The sequence below is a fragment of the Akebia trifoliata genome, chromosome 14 (genome assembly GCF_017979445.1).
Source record: "Akebia trifoliata isolate Shusen 1 chromosome 14, ASM1797944v1, whole genome shotgun sequence".
Taxonomy (NCBI): Eukaryota; Viridiplantae; Streptophyta; class Magnoliopsida; order Ranunculales; family Lardizabalaceae; genus Akebia; species Akebia trifoliata.
In genome coordinates this window covers 1,646,114-1,660,011 of record NC_141388.1, presented here as the reverse complement: position 1 = coordinate 1,660,011, position 13,898 = coordinate 1,646,114, and the positions used below count along the sequence as shown (strand labels likewise).

The window sequence follows — 13,898 nt, the reverse complement described above, 5'->3', positions numbered from 1 at the left end:
AGGCATACAGATCTACGATTCTCGAACGTATCCATGTTAGGGAGTCGTTGAGTATGCCACCTAATGAGTCATATTATCGCAACTCATATTTTAGACACCACAAAATAAGGGTTGTAATATAACTTACTGCATTGTATTGTAGAAGTATAAATAAACCCCATAAGTGATTTTGTAATAAAATCACGTAATGAATTGATGGGATTAGGTTTTTGTGTTCTTTTTTTAATAATATAGAAAATGAAGAAATCCTTATGAGCATGGTCACCAAGTCAAAATATGGAATATGGAATACGAATTTAAAATGACAAGAGAAAACTTTAAATAAAAAAATAATATATATATATTGAAAAAGAGGGGAAAGAGTGAAAAAATCATAAAGATAAAAAATATATATATATATTAAAATTATGAAAAATATAATATAATATATTAGATATTTATTTCAAAATTTTAATATGACTTTGAGTAAAAACTATACTATAGAATATCCACGCATGATAACCTTTTTCCATGGCATATATAATTATTTTATATTTAGCGATCAACTCATCTTTTGAGCAGAATAAGAGACTTAGAAAAAAAAATATAAAAACCCTAACATCAAGATTTATCATAATAATAATAATAATAAAAAACTAAAATCATATTTCTAGGGTTTTTCGATCCGATAAACCTTAGACAAGAATTTCCCGATCCGATAAACCCTTCATGTCGTAAAAAACGTGTACGACCCAAACTATCGGATCGGATTAGGTTTTTTGTCGAACAGACTCGGCCAGGGTTTTAGCTCTAGCCATGTCTGTACAGCTAACACAATGCATTCTGGATTACGGTTTCTTCTAAGATTCAGAAATTCGGTTTCTACACTATTGAATCGCAGATTCACGGGTGCAGATGACGCATTGACTTATTTACTTCGATTTTCGATCATTAATGGCGGTGATCTCAGAAAAAAGAGCCGAATTTGGTCGAATTACTCGACTTCAGGACGACGGAATTTCTGTGGTTATGCTGTGGAGCAGTTTTCGGATGATGAGTATGAATGCGATTTCGAGAATCACAAGGTTGTTTTTTTTTTCCTTATATTCTTTATCTCTATTTCGGTATCGCCTCGAATTTAATAAAAAGGTTGCGTTTTTCTATAGTCATGATTGAAAAAGAGTGAAATTTGTTGTTAAATTATGCACAGAGGTACATCATGTTTTGTATTTTAGTTTAAATTTGAACTAAAGGTATGTTTGATTGCATGGAAAGTCACTTTCCATGGAATTTAAAATCCATGAAAAATTAGTTGTGGAAAATAGGTAGGGTTGGAAAATCAAATTCCATTGTTTGATTTCACTTGGATAAAATCATGGAAAAAATATGAGAAAAAAGAAGAAGAGGAAAAAGGACGAAGAAGATGAGAGGAGAGGGAGAGGAAGAGGAAGATGACGAGGAAGGGGGAGGGGGAGGACGTGGCGACGACGATGGTGGTGACGACGACGACGGTGGCGGCGATGACGATGGCAACGGTGGTGGAGACGACGACGATGACGAAGAAGAGGGAGAGGGAGGATGTCGCAACGGCGACGGTGATGGTGACGGTGGCGGCGGCGGCGACGACGGAGGCAAGTGAGGAAGATGGGGGGAGAACGTGGTCGTGGTGGTGGCGGAGGAGGTGAGGGATGCAGAAGAAGAAAAAGAAGAAGAGAGAGAGAGAAAGTGATCGGAGACGGAGTCGACGGCTATGGCGATGGCGATGGCGATGGCGATGGTGACGACGACGACGGCGAGATTAGTGTAATGGTGGTGGTGGTGGTAGTGGTGGTGGTAAGGAAGAATTGATGATGGAAAATATAGGTGGATTTCATTTTCCCACCCATATGGGTGGGAAAGTGAAATCCATAATTTAGTGGACTTTTTGAATAGGGTGGAAAATGAATATCCATTTCCATGTGCAATCAAACACTTGAAAAATGTCATTTTCCATGGAAATTGATTTTCCACCCTATTTTCCATGTGCAATCAAACATACCCTAAAAAACATTGATGTAGTGTTAGAATTCGTCTAATTGTTTAGATGCATATTAATGATAAAGTTGAGAATTTGAGCTCTAAAAATATTTTATCGAATTGTTGTTTCTTATATTCAGATTGTGTTTAGTGGGATTATGGGTATTTTGTACAGTAGTGATGGAGATGAGCAAGGTCTCAAAAGATGGATTTAAAAAAATAACAAAAAATCTGTTGTATTGTGAAACTCACTTTTTCGAATCTAATTAATAATTTGGGTGGGTAAGCTGAACATGAATCCACAACCATTTTTTGAAAATTCTGTTAACCTATTTTTCTGTCGTGAATCTAGATTTTGATTTTTCCATGAAAAAAATTTCTATACGAGGTGCTTCTAATTCTAAAATATTGTTTTTGAATATTAGGCGTCATCCTCAGTGGCCAACATTGATGAATGGAAATGGAAACTTAGTTTGCTTTTACGCAGTGAACAAGACCATGAGATAGTATCTAGAGATAAAAGAGATCGGCGAGACTACGAGCAGATTTCTAACCTTGCTAAAAGAATGGGACTTTACAGGTAGAGTGACAATATTCATCAAATTTTATGTTTTGAGTATCTTGAGTTCGATTATCCTAATCTTTTGTTTATTTCAGTGAACTGTATGGTAAAGTCGTTGTTGCAAGCAAAGTTCCTCTACCTCATTATAGACCAGATCTCGACGAAAAAAGGCCTCAAAGAGAGGTAATTAACTTATTTTGTGTTTAAGAAAGAAATCCAGCTTTGTTGGGCATGGATTGTTGAGCTTTTTTTGGTTCCATTTATACAGGTGGTTATCCCACTCAGCTTGCAAAGAAGAGTTGAGGGTCTACTTCAGGAACACCTTGATAGAATGCAATTAAGTTCTGGAAAGATCAGTGATAAATCAGTTGATGATAGGGTCAATGATCATATTGAAGATGTAAACCCAGACTCTTATCTCGATAGGTCAGTGATGGAAAAGGTTCTCCAAAGGACAAGTTGGCGAATGCGTAATTCGCAGAGAGCTTGGCAGGTGAGGATTATTTGCTTTAGTTCTAGTTGCGAAAAATTGGTTATGTGCTGCGAATCGGCCAATTTCCTCTATTATAACCATCCAGAAAAATATTGATTGGGCGGTTGATTGTCTAATCATTTCGATTTGTTGGCATAGTATATCCCATAGGTGGGACCATCTTCGTTGGTTCGTCTCCATGTATACCATACGTGCTTCAATGACTTAAATTGACCATCCTTATTGTTAGGGATGAGAGGTGTTTTAGATTTTTCCTGAATTTAATACAATGACCACTTGGATGAATTTTATTTCTGAACCTCTTCATCTACTTTTCTTTTATTGTTGTTTTGTCCTAGTTCTGATTCTGGTTCTCTGGGTACAAATTTACAGGAATCGCCTGACGGCAAGCAAATGTTGGGCTTTAGGGAATCTCTTCCTGCATACAAGGAGAAGGAGAGGCTGCTTTCAGCAATTGCACGGAATCAGGTTTTAATTTGGAGCTTATATCCTCCACTAGAAAGAGTTTCAACTACTCTGTTGAACATTATTTTATTTCGATAATGGGAAAATTGTGAAGGAAAGCCGGATTCAGACATGCAAAAAGTGATCTTATTGAACTATTTGTTTATCATGTGCTGAAATATTTGCTTTTAAATGAACTAGAAGGTGGCATGTGCAAAGGCACATGTATTAAAAGGGTTTATGGGGCTTATTTATAATTTAAAATATTGATTAAAGGGTTTTTGAAAATTACATTAAAAAATATATTTTCGTAATTTTAAAAACTAACCAATGTGGTTATAGGGTTGTGGTTGCAATTTTTGTGGTTTTTGACTGAAATGACCCTGATTATATTAAGTTTAAATGTAAAGGTGGGGGTTCTGAGATCCAAATTTTGGTGTTGAACCACTTCTACTTCGCCTTCTCTCATTATAATAGTAAAGATAAGAACATATCTCAAATTGAACAATTACTATCTAGGTTGAATGAATAACAAACCGGAACAATTATCTACATATGTTTCATGTACAAATTCTACTATTGGCCACATTGATTGGTATTCTCTTCATTAATGACAGGTCATAGTGATATCTGGAGAGACGGGATGTGGTAAAACCACACAGCTTCCTCAATATATATTGGAGTCTGAGATAGAATCTGGTCGTGGAGCATTCTGTAGCATCATCTGCACACAGCCTCGAAGAATATCTGCTATGGCTGTTTCAGAAAGAGTATCTACAGAAAGAGGAGAGCCTCTTGGTGAATCAGTAAGATCTACTGTGCTTGTTTCTTTTCTCTTCATTAATCTTTAACAACTTCTTTTGTTGGTGTGGTTGGATGACTTATTTGAAAAAATATATATTTTATCTTTTGGATTTCTTTATTCTGGCTTCTGTACAACATTAGCTTTTGTGTTAGGTTGGCTACAAAGTTCGATTGGAAGGAATGAAAGGAAAAAATACCCATCTTCTTTTCTGTACCAGTGGTATTTTGCTCAGAAGGTTGTTGACTGACCGCAATCTCAATGGTATAACCCATGTTTTTGTTGATGAAATTCATGAACGGGGGATGAATGAAGGTGCAATTCCTAACAACTACACTTTGATGTTGTGAAAATAGACTAGATCAAATAATTTCTTATGCTTTCTATTTTATTTTTTGTTGCACAGACTTCCTACTGATTGTGCTAAAGGATCTTCTTCCACGTCGTCGGGATTTGAGATTGATTTTAATGAGTGCCACTCTTAATGCGGAGTTGTTTTCCAGTTATTTTGGAGGAGCACCAACTATTCACATTCCGGTAAGCTAATACTTCAATAATTTTGATAACAAGAAGTTCTTTGCAATTTTTTATTTATTTTATTTGTTATCAATAGAGAGTTATTAAGAGAAAAGACAAGGAGGTCAAGAGAACTTCCTACAAAGAGAAAACAAATATAAAGAAAAAAAATACTCATTGGCAATTAACTTTGCTACCTCAGATCACTCCTCAGGTGTCCTCAGGTTGGGACAAACTTGATCCCACCTAAACTACAAATACTCAGAGAATATACATTTAAATTCCATAAAGGCTTTAGTCCAAAAGAAAAGGTACCCCATGATACTAATGGTAACTTCTGTTTTATCAAAATGTCTTTCTTGGTGTTTATCCATGAAAGTTACATGCAGTAAATGAACTTTGGCTGCCAATTGATAAAATTATCTTATCCCTGTTTAGTAGTCAGTTATCTGTGTGCTGCATTTATAGTCTCTTAAGTCGACCATTCTAACTTTTAGAATCATTTAGGACGTTACCTTTGCCAAGTTAAGTAACTTTGCAGAAGGATTTTGAGGTTGTTTATTGTTTAGTTGTACTTGGATTTGTGATATCAATAATGCCTTCTTTTATTTACTTGTGCGAGATGCTCTCTCACCATCTTTGGTTGGGCTATCTTAAGGCAGTGTGTATGTACTCTTTCAAAAATCTTCCATTGCTGATAAAGGAAAAGAAGAAAAAGAAGAAGAAGCAATGGAACTGCATTAACCTTAAACGATGTCTAATTTCCAAGTCCATACATATATTGATTTCAGGGCTTCACATACCCAGTAAGAGCGCACTTTCTGGAGGATGTATTGGAAATGACTGGATACAAATTAACTTCATTCAACCAAATTGATGATTATGGCCAAGAGAAGTTGTGGAAAACCCAGAGGCAGCTATTACCCCGGAAAAGAAAAAATCAGATCACCACTCTTGTTGAGGTATGCAACTGTGGATCTCAGTCACAACTCATAATTCATTAATGTGTCCAATACTTTTGAGAACTCATGATACTTATTAGAAATTTCAGAAAATGTAGCGTGAGAAACTATATCTTGCTAAAGTCTCAGGAGATTTTTGCAAGGTTTTGGTGTTTAATATTCTTTACTAATGAAAATATATATATTCCTTGTCTAATTTTCCATTTTTGAAAAAATTCAGAAAAACAAGCCAAAGTTGAAAATCTCCTTACTACCAAGAATTGCCATGTTGAAAATTTTCCAGGAACAATATTTGTTGCAATAGTGGGAAGCATTTGATGATAGCTGTTTATTATCATTTGCAAACTTTGCGTGGGGAAGTCTTTTATATTGTGTTAATGGGAAGCATTTGATGATAGCTATTTGTTGTCATTTGCTAGCTTTTTTACAATAAAGTTCGTATATGGAAGTCTTTTAAATCTTGTTGATACTGCACAGGATGCTCTTAATAGGTCAAGCTTTGAGAATTATAGCTCCAGAGCACGGGATTCTCTGTCATGTTGGACACCTGACTGCATAGGATTCAATCTAATTGAGGCGGTTTTATGTCATATTTGTCGGAAGGAACGATCAGGTGCTGTGTTAGTATTCATGACAGGCTGGGATGATATTAGTAGTTTGAGGGATCAACTTAAGGCTCATCCCCTCTTAGGAGATCCCAATAGGGTTCTGCTGCTTACATGTCATGGCTCAATGGCCACATCTGAACAGGTAACCACTTGTGAATTGCTTTCCCATCAACACCAGCTTCTCTCTTCCAAATTGGAACTTATTCACATCTTCAACCTCTCACCTTAATATTTCCAGAAAATCGTTGAACTGAAATATATATATATAAAATATAAGGTAGCGTTCGGAAGCAAATGTTGGGAGCCAAAATTTGTCCTATATGGCTTAAAAGTTTCGGATTGGGCTGATTTTTTGTGCGTCCTCACAAAAATCAGCCCACTCCAAAACTTCTAACCCAAAGGCGTTGGCTCCCTAACATTGGCTGCTAAATGGGACCCATATATATATATATATATATTGATAAATAATTTTTTTTTAAGAAAACAATAGGAAAGAGGGTGTATGAATTATCAGATACGTTATTTACAATCTCTGAATGATTATATTACGCAGAGACTTATATTTGAGAAGGCACCTCCGAATGTACGTAAAATAGTTCTTGCTACAAACATGGCAGAGGCAAGCATTACGATCAACGATATAGTTTTTGTGGTTGATTGTGGAAAAGCGAAAGAGACCACTTATGATGCTTTGAACAACACCCCTTGTTTACTACCTACATGGATATCACAAGCATCTGCTCGACAAGTAAGTTAGCTTGTAGTCTATCTTGACTTCCCTTGTAATTATGAACTGCTACTGCTCTATTGCATGCTCTCTAAGAAAACAGAATTGGAATCAGCTTCCATTTATTGGAAGCATCTTTGAGTGTCAGGCAGGGGATGCTACATTTTGGATTATGTTTACTGTTTACCTAGAATTTGCCAATTCATATGTTCTTCCTCATCTGTGGATGGGTGTCTTGTTTTTTTGTGTGCGTGGTTATGTTTTTGTATGCATTCTTATTCCACTAGTTGTGCTTGGAAACTATTTTGAAGTATTTGGGTAGTTTATCTAATTAGCTTTAAGTGGCAATCTCAAAAGGCATTGGCATCCAGGCGTAAAATCTTTGTCACAAGGCACTCCCTGGTCAGAAGAAAAAACCAAGACTTCTCAACCAAGACAATCATGGAGTATTCAATGATTCTAGACCAATGTTTTGTTCAGGGAAGATAAGACAGCACAAAACTTTGAACAATGATTGCCGTAATATACTTCTTACAAAGATGCCATGTTTTGTTTGAAATCTGCAAATGTCTTCTTCTTCTTCTTCTTTGCTAGGGAACCAAGATTGGTGTCAGTAATTTGTAGGTGAAGGCGGATTATGAACTCAGGTTGTGGTATCAACAGTCGCAGAATTTAACCAACTTAGAAAGCTGGCACCTTGTGGAATTTTACTCTGTTGTGCAGCACAACTTCAATCATATTTTTTACTAGTGTTATTTTTCTGCATTGTTTAGGTGAAATCTTATTTCTTCTTGTGTTTCACCTGGATTGCAGAGAAAGGGTAGAGCTGGCCGTGTGCAACCAGGAGAGTGCTATCACCTATATCCAAGATGCGTGTACGAAGCTTTTGCTGAATATCAACTTCCTGAACTTTTGAGAACTCCATTGAACTCTCTTTGTTTGCAAATAAAAAGTTTGCAGCTTGGAACTATTGGAGAGTTTCTGTCTGCCGCTTTGCAGCCACCAGAACCACTTGCTGTAAATAATCTCTCTCTCTCTCTCTCCTCTCTCTCTCTCTATATATATACACCCAAACCCGTGTTTATTTTCTTCTTTTTCTGTATATATAAAAGTAGAAAACAGAGCTAGGAGGTTGAACAGACTTACCTAAAACTGAGTAGCAACGGCAAACAAAAGAAGAAAAACATGAGGGAGCCTAAAACATGACCTAATCAGGCTCTTTAATTGACCCCAAATATTGAACACACAAAGCAAGGTTTGATCTGCCCTTGCATACCTATTTTTTGAGCCATGATGGGACCCATCTGTGTGTTGTTGACCAGCGCTAAACTTTGTCTTTTTGACAGTACAAGCAACACAGTTTTCCTCTTAATTTATGACATTTAATAAGGCTGTTACCAAACCAGAATCTTTACTTTTTAAGAATGCATTGGGCCCACTTATGAATTGTTCACCCAGTATTTTTTTGATCGGTAATTGTTGACCCAGTATAGAAAAACAAATCCTATGAATACGAGCTTCTAATGGGGTGGGTTGTGCTAGATTTTTAATGTGTTTCTCCTGCCATAAAGTCCTTCAATGCACCTGGGGGTGTCAGTACGGCACTCTTGCATCAATGTTGCTTATAAGGAAATCTGTTCTGTTTGTCAGAAAGACCATTAACGGGTCTTGAACACCAAAAAACCAAGGGGATCTATTAGTGATGTATTCAAGTTATGGATCTATTGTTAATGGTAAGGCTTCTCAGGCAATGAGTTGCCATTCTTCTTTTGTCATCCACTTCTCTCTGTGCAAAGAATTAACAACAATATCGTATTGCAGGTCCAAAATGCAGTTGATTTCCTGAAGATGATTGGGGCATTGGATGAGAAAGAGAACTTGACAAATCTTGGTGAGTTATCCTACTTTTTTGGACATCTTTGTTTGTCTATCACTTAGGAGGCTAATTATTCTCGGCTCTTTTTTTCCGTACCCACTTTTCAGGGGAATTTCTTTCAATGCTTCCCGTAGATCCCAAGCTGGGCAAAATGCTTGTCATGGGTGCCATCTTTCGTTGTTTCGATCCTATTCTTACTGTAGTGTCCGGATTGAGTGTTAGGGATCCTTTTCTGCTGCCTCAAGACAAAAAGGATGTAAGCTCATGCTTTTACTATTTTTGGTCAAATTTTGTTTCATTTAGGCTCAGGCTTTTTATCTTTTGTTTATATTTTATTTGATAATAACCATTATATCTAGGAATATTGTTTGCTTCTATCACTTTTTCATTATACATATTAACTTGGAGGAACACATGTTTGTGAATCAACATATCCCTCTTATCCATTACACTATACCTTTTCCATTTCAATTGTTACCACTACCTATAAAATTAGTATGGTTTTTGAAAAGTCACATATGATCGAAACTTATACTACACATAAACTTTGAGGAACAACTGTTTGTGAATGAACATGTCCCTTTTTGTCAACTACACTTGAATTAACATTTTCCATGTCAATTGTTACCATTCCCTGTAAACTTAGTATGGTTTTTGAAAATAGTCATGTGTAATCGAACCTAACAAGTATGGTTTTTATTTTCATATCGTTTGTTTGATTAAAGAAAAAAAATCAAGGAAGCTAAAAACATCATGAAATAGGAATTTATGAGAATATGCAGGAATATATTGAAACATTGAATCTTTCAGGAATGTTTTAGTCAAGACAGTATTAGTATTTCTCTTCACTGAAACATTGCCTCAAGATGAGAATTTAAACCTTGACAATAATAATATTTGGTGCATGGATATTATGCGACAATTTTCTCAATTCCTATTGTCTTTGCTTGTCTATGCCTACTTAAGAAAGAAAAAATTCAATAATACAAGTCTCATTACATTTAAGCTTTGATTTAATTGCAGAATAATCACAGTAGCTATAAAAAGCTAGAAATAAAACACAGTATCAAGTTTTCTGGTAGCATGTGTGTGCGCATCTGTGTCTTGGATTTCTTGGAAATTAGTATTTGTATCCCCATTTCCTCCCAGTGTCTGTACCTCTACGTCTTAGGTTGTTACATAGCTTTGTGACAGATTATTGTGCCTTGTTGTAAAGCATGTGTTAGCAAAATGCTTCTTTTGATGTTGAAGAAAGTCACTTGTTAAATCTTGTCCCTCACATCTATTTATATCTAAGAAAAACTTGAAATGCCTGATTCCCCATATCCCAACCGCCACCACCACTCAGAATAGAAAGAAAAAGAGAAAAATAAAAAAATTGGAAGCCAGCCACCCATGACTTTGTTTAACTCATTGGCCTACGCTTTTTAACCACATCCCTCACTCAAGATAGGATGAACTTGACTCGCGGAGATTTTTATATTATTGTTCCTCCCTTTTTCCTAAAAGTAGTGCCGTTTTTTAGATTTTGAAATTTCCATTTAAAAAAATTACTTATTAAAAAAAATCCATTTAAAGAATATTGAAATTTGCCTAAATGACATGACAAGAAGAAGCAATATTGAAAAGTGATGCTTGAAAGTTAAACATGTTACTATCAACATATTCATGGGAACTTGTATTCTTGCCCTGGATTTGGGTAAATGAAGACATAGAAATGATCATTCAGTCACATCTGCAAACATTGGAGCTGTTGTTGGGTCTACCTAACTGAAACTTCAGATTCTCCATCAAGAAGAACCGAGTAGACTTACTGACCTCTTTTTGGCTCCTCAGCTGGCAGGGACGGCAAAGTCTAGATTCTCTGCAAAGGACTATAGTGATCATATGGCTCTTGTCCGTGCCTATGAAGGTTGGAAAGATGCAGAAAGGGAAGGATCAGCATACGAATATTGCTGGAGGAATTTCCTCTCTTCCCAGACTCTTCAGGCTATCCATTCTCTTCGGAAGCAGTTTAACTTTATTTTAAAAGATGCTGGCTTATTAGATGCAGATGCCAGCAAGAATAATTGTTTAAGCCACAACCAGTCATTGGTTCGTGCTGTCATCTGCTCTGGTCTCTTCCCTGGTATAGCATCTGTTGTGGTAAGGGATCTCTCCTTGTATTCTATTATTATGTTTTAGCATAGTACTTCTCAGTTAAGCTGATAGATGTGACAATTCTCCTTTGTGCAGCACAGAGAAACGTCCATGACTTTCAAAACTATGGATGATGGCCAGGTTCTACTATATGCGGTAAGTCAGAGGTTCAATTCCTAATTGAAATCTGGAAGCTTTGGGTGTATGATCATGGTGACTTTTCTTTGCCATGAGTCTTATCAGAAATTCATATATTTATGGTGTCTGCAAGTGTGAGGGGGCTCACATGAAATCTTTTGGCTGCTATATGCATACAAACACATGCTAGCCAATTTTTTAACTGACATTGATTACAGATACTAATACAATCGATAATAATACTTGCTGTTTTAACTGACATTGATTATGGATATGCTTCAGAATTCCGTGAATGCGCGTTATCAGACAATTGCCTACCCATGGCTGGTCTTTGGCGAGAAAGTTAAGGTCAATACTGTCTTCATACGTGACTCTACCGGTGTGTCCGATTCGATATTGATCCTTTTTGGTGGTGCTCTTAGTCATGGAATTATGGTAAATTATTTTTCAAGCAGATGTTTCTCATGTTTTATTTGTTTTCGGGAGGAATTTAAATGGTTGGAAATACATATTCAATGGTGTGGTCTTTGTATTGCAGGGTGGGCATTTGAAAATGTTAGATGGCTATATTGATTTCTTCATGGATCCTAGTTTGGCAGAATGCTATTGGAACCTCAAGGAACAACTTGATAAGCTTATCCAAAAGAAGGTGAGTCCAAGCTGTATTCTCCTTTAAGGGGACTTTGGGGAATTTCTAACTTGAGTAAAGTGATGTTTAACACTTCTTTTGGAAGCACATTAAGTTCTACCTTGTGATGATCAGCTTCGAGATCCAAGCCTTGACATCCACAAGGAAGGCAAGTACATTATGCTTGCTGTGCAGGAGTTGGTCTCGGCCGACCAATGTGAAGGGAGGTTCGTCTTTGGCCGTGAAAGCAAGAAAGTGAGGGAAACTAGTGAAAACAGTAGCAGTAACAATTATACAAAGGATGGGACGAATCCAAAGAGTTTGCTTCAGACTCTGCTGATGAGGGCAGGTCATAGTCCTCCAAACTATAAGACAAAGCACCTCAAAACCAATGAGTTTAGAGCATTGGTGGAGTTCAAAGGGATGCAATTTGTGGGGAAGCCAAAGAAGAACAAGCAGCTTGCAGAAAGGGATGCTGCAATAGAAGCTTTGGCATGGTTGACACATACCTCGGACAATAACCGGGATGAAGATGATAATTCTCCGCCCGATGTTACTGACAACATGTTGAAACTGCTTGGGAAACGTAGGAGGTCGAAACGCCGTTCTGGCTGATAAAACGTGAGTGAACATGTTCTTCTGCTGCCACCTTTGGCAATGTGGGTGATGCTTCCCGATGGCAATGTTTTTCTCATGCTCATGACGATTGTAGTCTGACACCCGATGTGGACCAATTTTGTGATTTAATTATTGCTTGCGGGTTCTTGCTATATAATTCCATGTAGAAAGGATGGAATGAAACTTCCAAAGTGGGGAGGGGCTATGTCACGAGCAGCGGATATTTATGGATAAGTAAAGAGGGTATTTAACAAAACATATGGCAGGAGGAGAGTGGGAAGTGTACGTAGGGGCTGTATACTGGTTGGGGAATGTAAAATTAAGGTAATTCTTTGGATCCTTTTCTCAATTCTAACTTGGAAGGGTTCAGAATCAATTTTTGAATAATGTATTTGATCGATCTGAATTATCATTTGAAATGAACCCTCTTTGTACAGGTAACCCTGAATTTATTGATCTTTAACTAATTTAATAAATGAGCGTACATTTCTTTGAAACATTTGCTTCGCATTTGTCTTTGTTTTTTGGTTGACAAAATAGCTTGTATGGCATCCTCAATACCGTGGGTGGTAAATACTTTTTTTTTTCTTTTTGATGTCGGGGTGTCTGAACTAACTTATGTCCAACTAGGGGGACCTGAAGAGCCAAGGCATATGGGTCCCTCCCCCGGGCACGTGCACCGGGTAAGTGAGGGTGTGCCCTCACGGGTGGCCCCGAGGAAATACTGCTCATACTGGGTATTGAACTCCCTACGGACTCTAACTGCTTATTGAATCTGAAATTTCCATTACTTCACCTTTGCATACGTGTAAGGAAAAGAAAAACCCATCAAGGGATGGAAAGAAGAAATAGCAGAGAATATCCCATGTGAAAAATCAATGGCTCAATTGGGCTCCCACGCCCATGTTTCAAGCTTTGTTTGGTGTGATATTGCATTGGTTCCTTCAAACACAAACGAACAAACATATGGGTTGTTCTGTGGGTCTCAATCCAGCTAAAACCGTGTAATTTCTTCATCAAAGCTTCGAATTTTAAGACCTCCCATTATTTTTTACTAAATTTGACATCACCGTGGACCCAGTATAGCAATTATGTGTGCGGGCTTCAAACCTATTGCGTGAACCAGATGGGTAAATATGAACAATTACGGTTCCTTAGCCCTTTTAACGGCACAATGACAAAAAGATTCTCTCAAGGGGAAAATGATTTTTTACTCCTTTCTCATTTTGAAAATTTTAGTAGTGTTTTTGTCAAACTGTGCCATTCCAAGATAAATTTGAAACATTTTGAAGACAATCCAGAACATTCAATTGATCTAAAAATTGAATCAAAATATTACAAATCTCTGAACCATATTTGCATATACACCACTTACTAAAAAGGCATGGTA

General features: G+C 36.9%; 1 protein-coding gene across 1 annotated transcript; it reads left to right on the top strand.

The window, feature by feature from the left end:
* The first annotated feature begins 618 nt into the window (after window positions 1-618).
* Window positions 619-13,005, top strand: ABO6 (DEA(D/H)-box RNA helicase family protein). Its single transcript, XM_086424243.1, has 19 exons — window positions 619-1,064; window positions 2,421-2,575; window positions 2,653-2,740; window positions 2,826-3,050; window positions 3,423-3,518; window positions 4,112-4,300; window positions 4,452-4,611; window positions 4,703-4,833; window positions 5,604-5,774; window positions 6,252-6,524; window positions 6,936-7,130; window positions 7,923-8,126; window positions 8,931-9,000; window positions 9,093-9,241; window positions 10,822-11,130; window positions 11,221-11,280; window positions 11,545-11,697; window positions 11,801-11,911; window positions 12,026-13,005. Exons 1-19 carry the CDS (start codon window positions 816-818, stop codon window positions 12,503-12,505), a joined length of 3,468 nt encoding a protein of 1,155 aa, XP_086280369.1. The 5' UTR covers window positions 619-815; the 3' UTR covers window positions 12,506-13,005.
* Window positions 13,006-13,898: the final 893 nt, after the last annotated feature.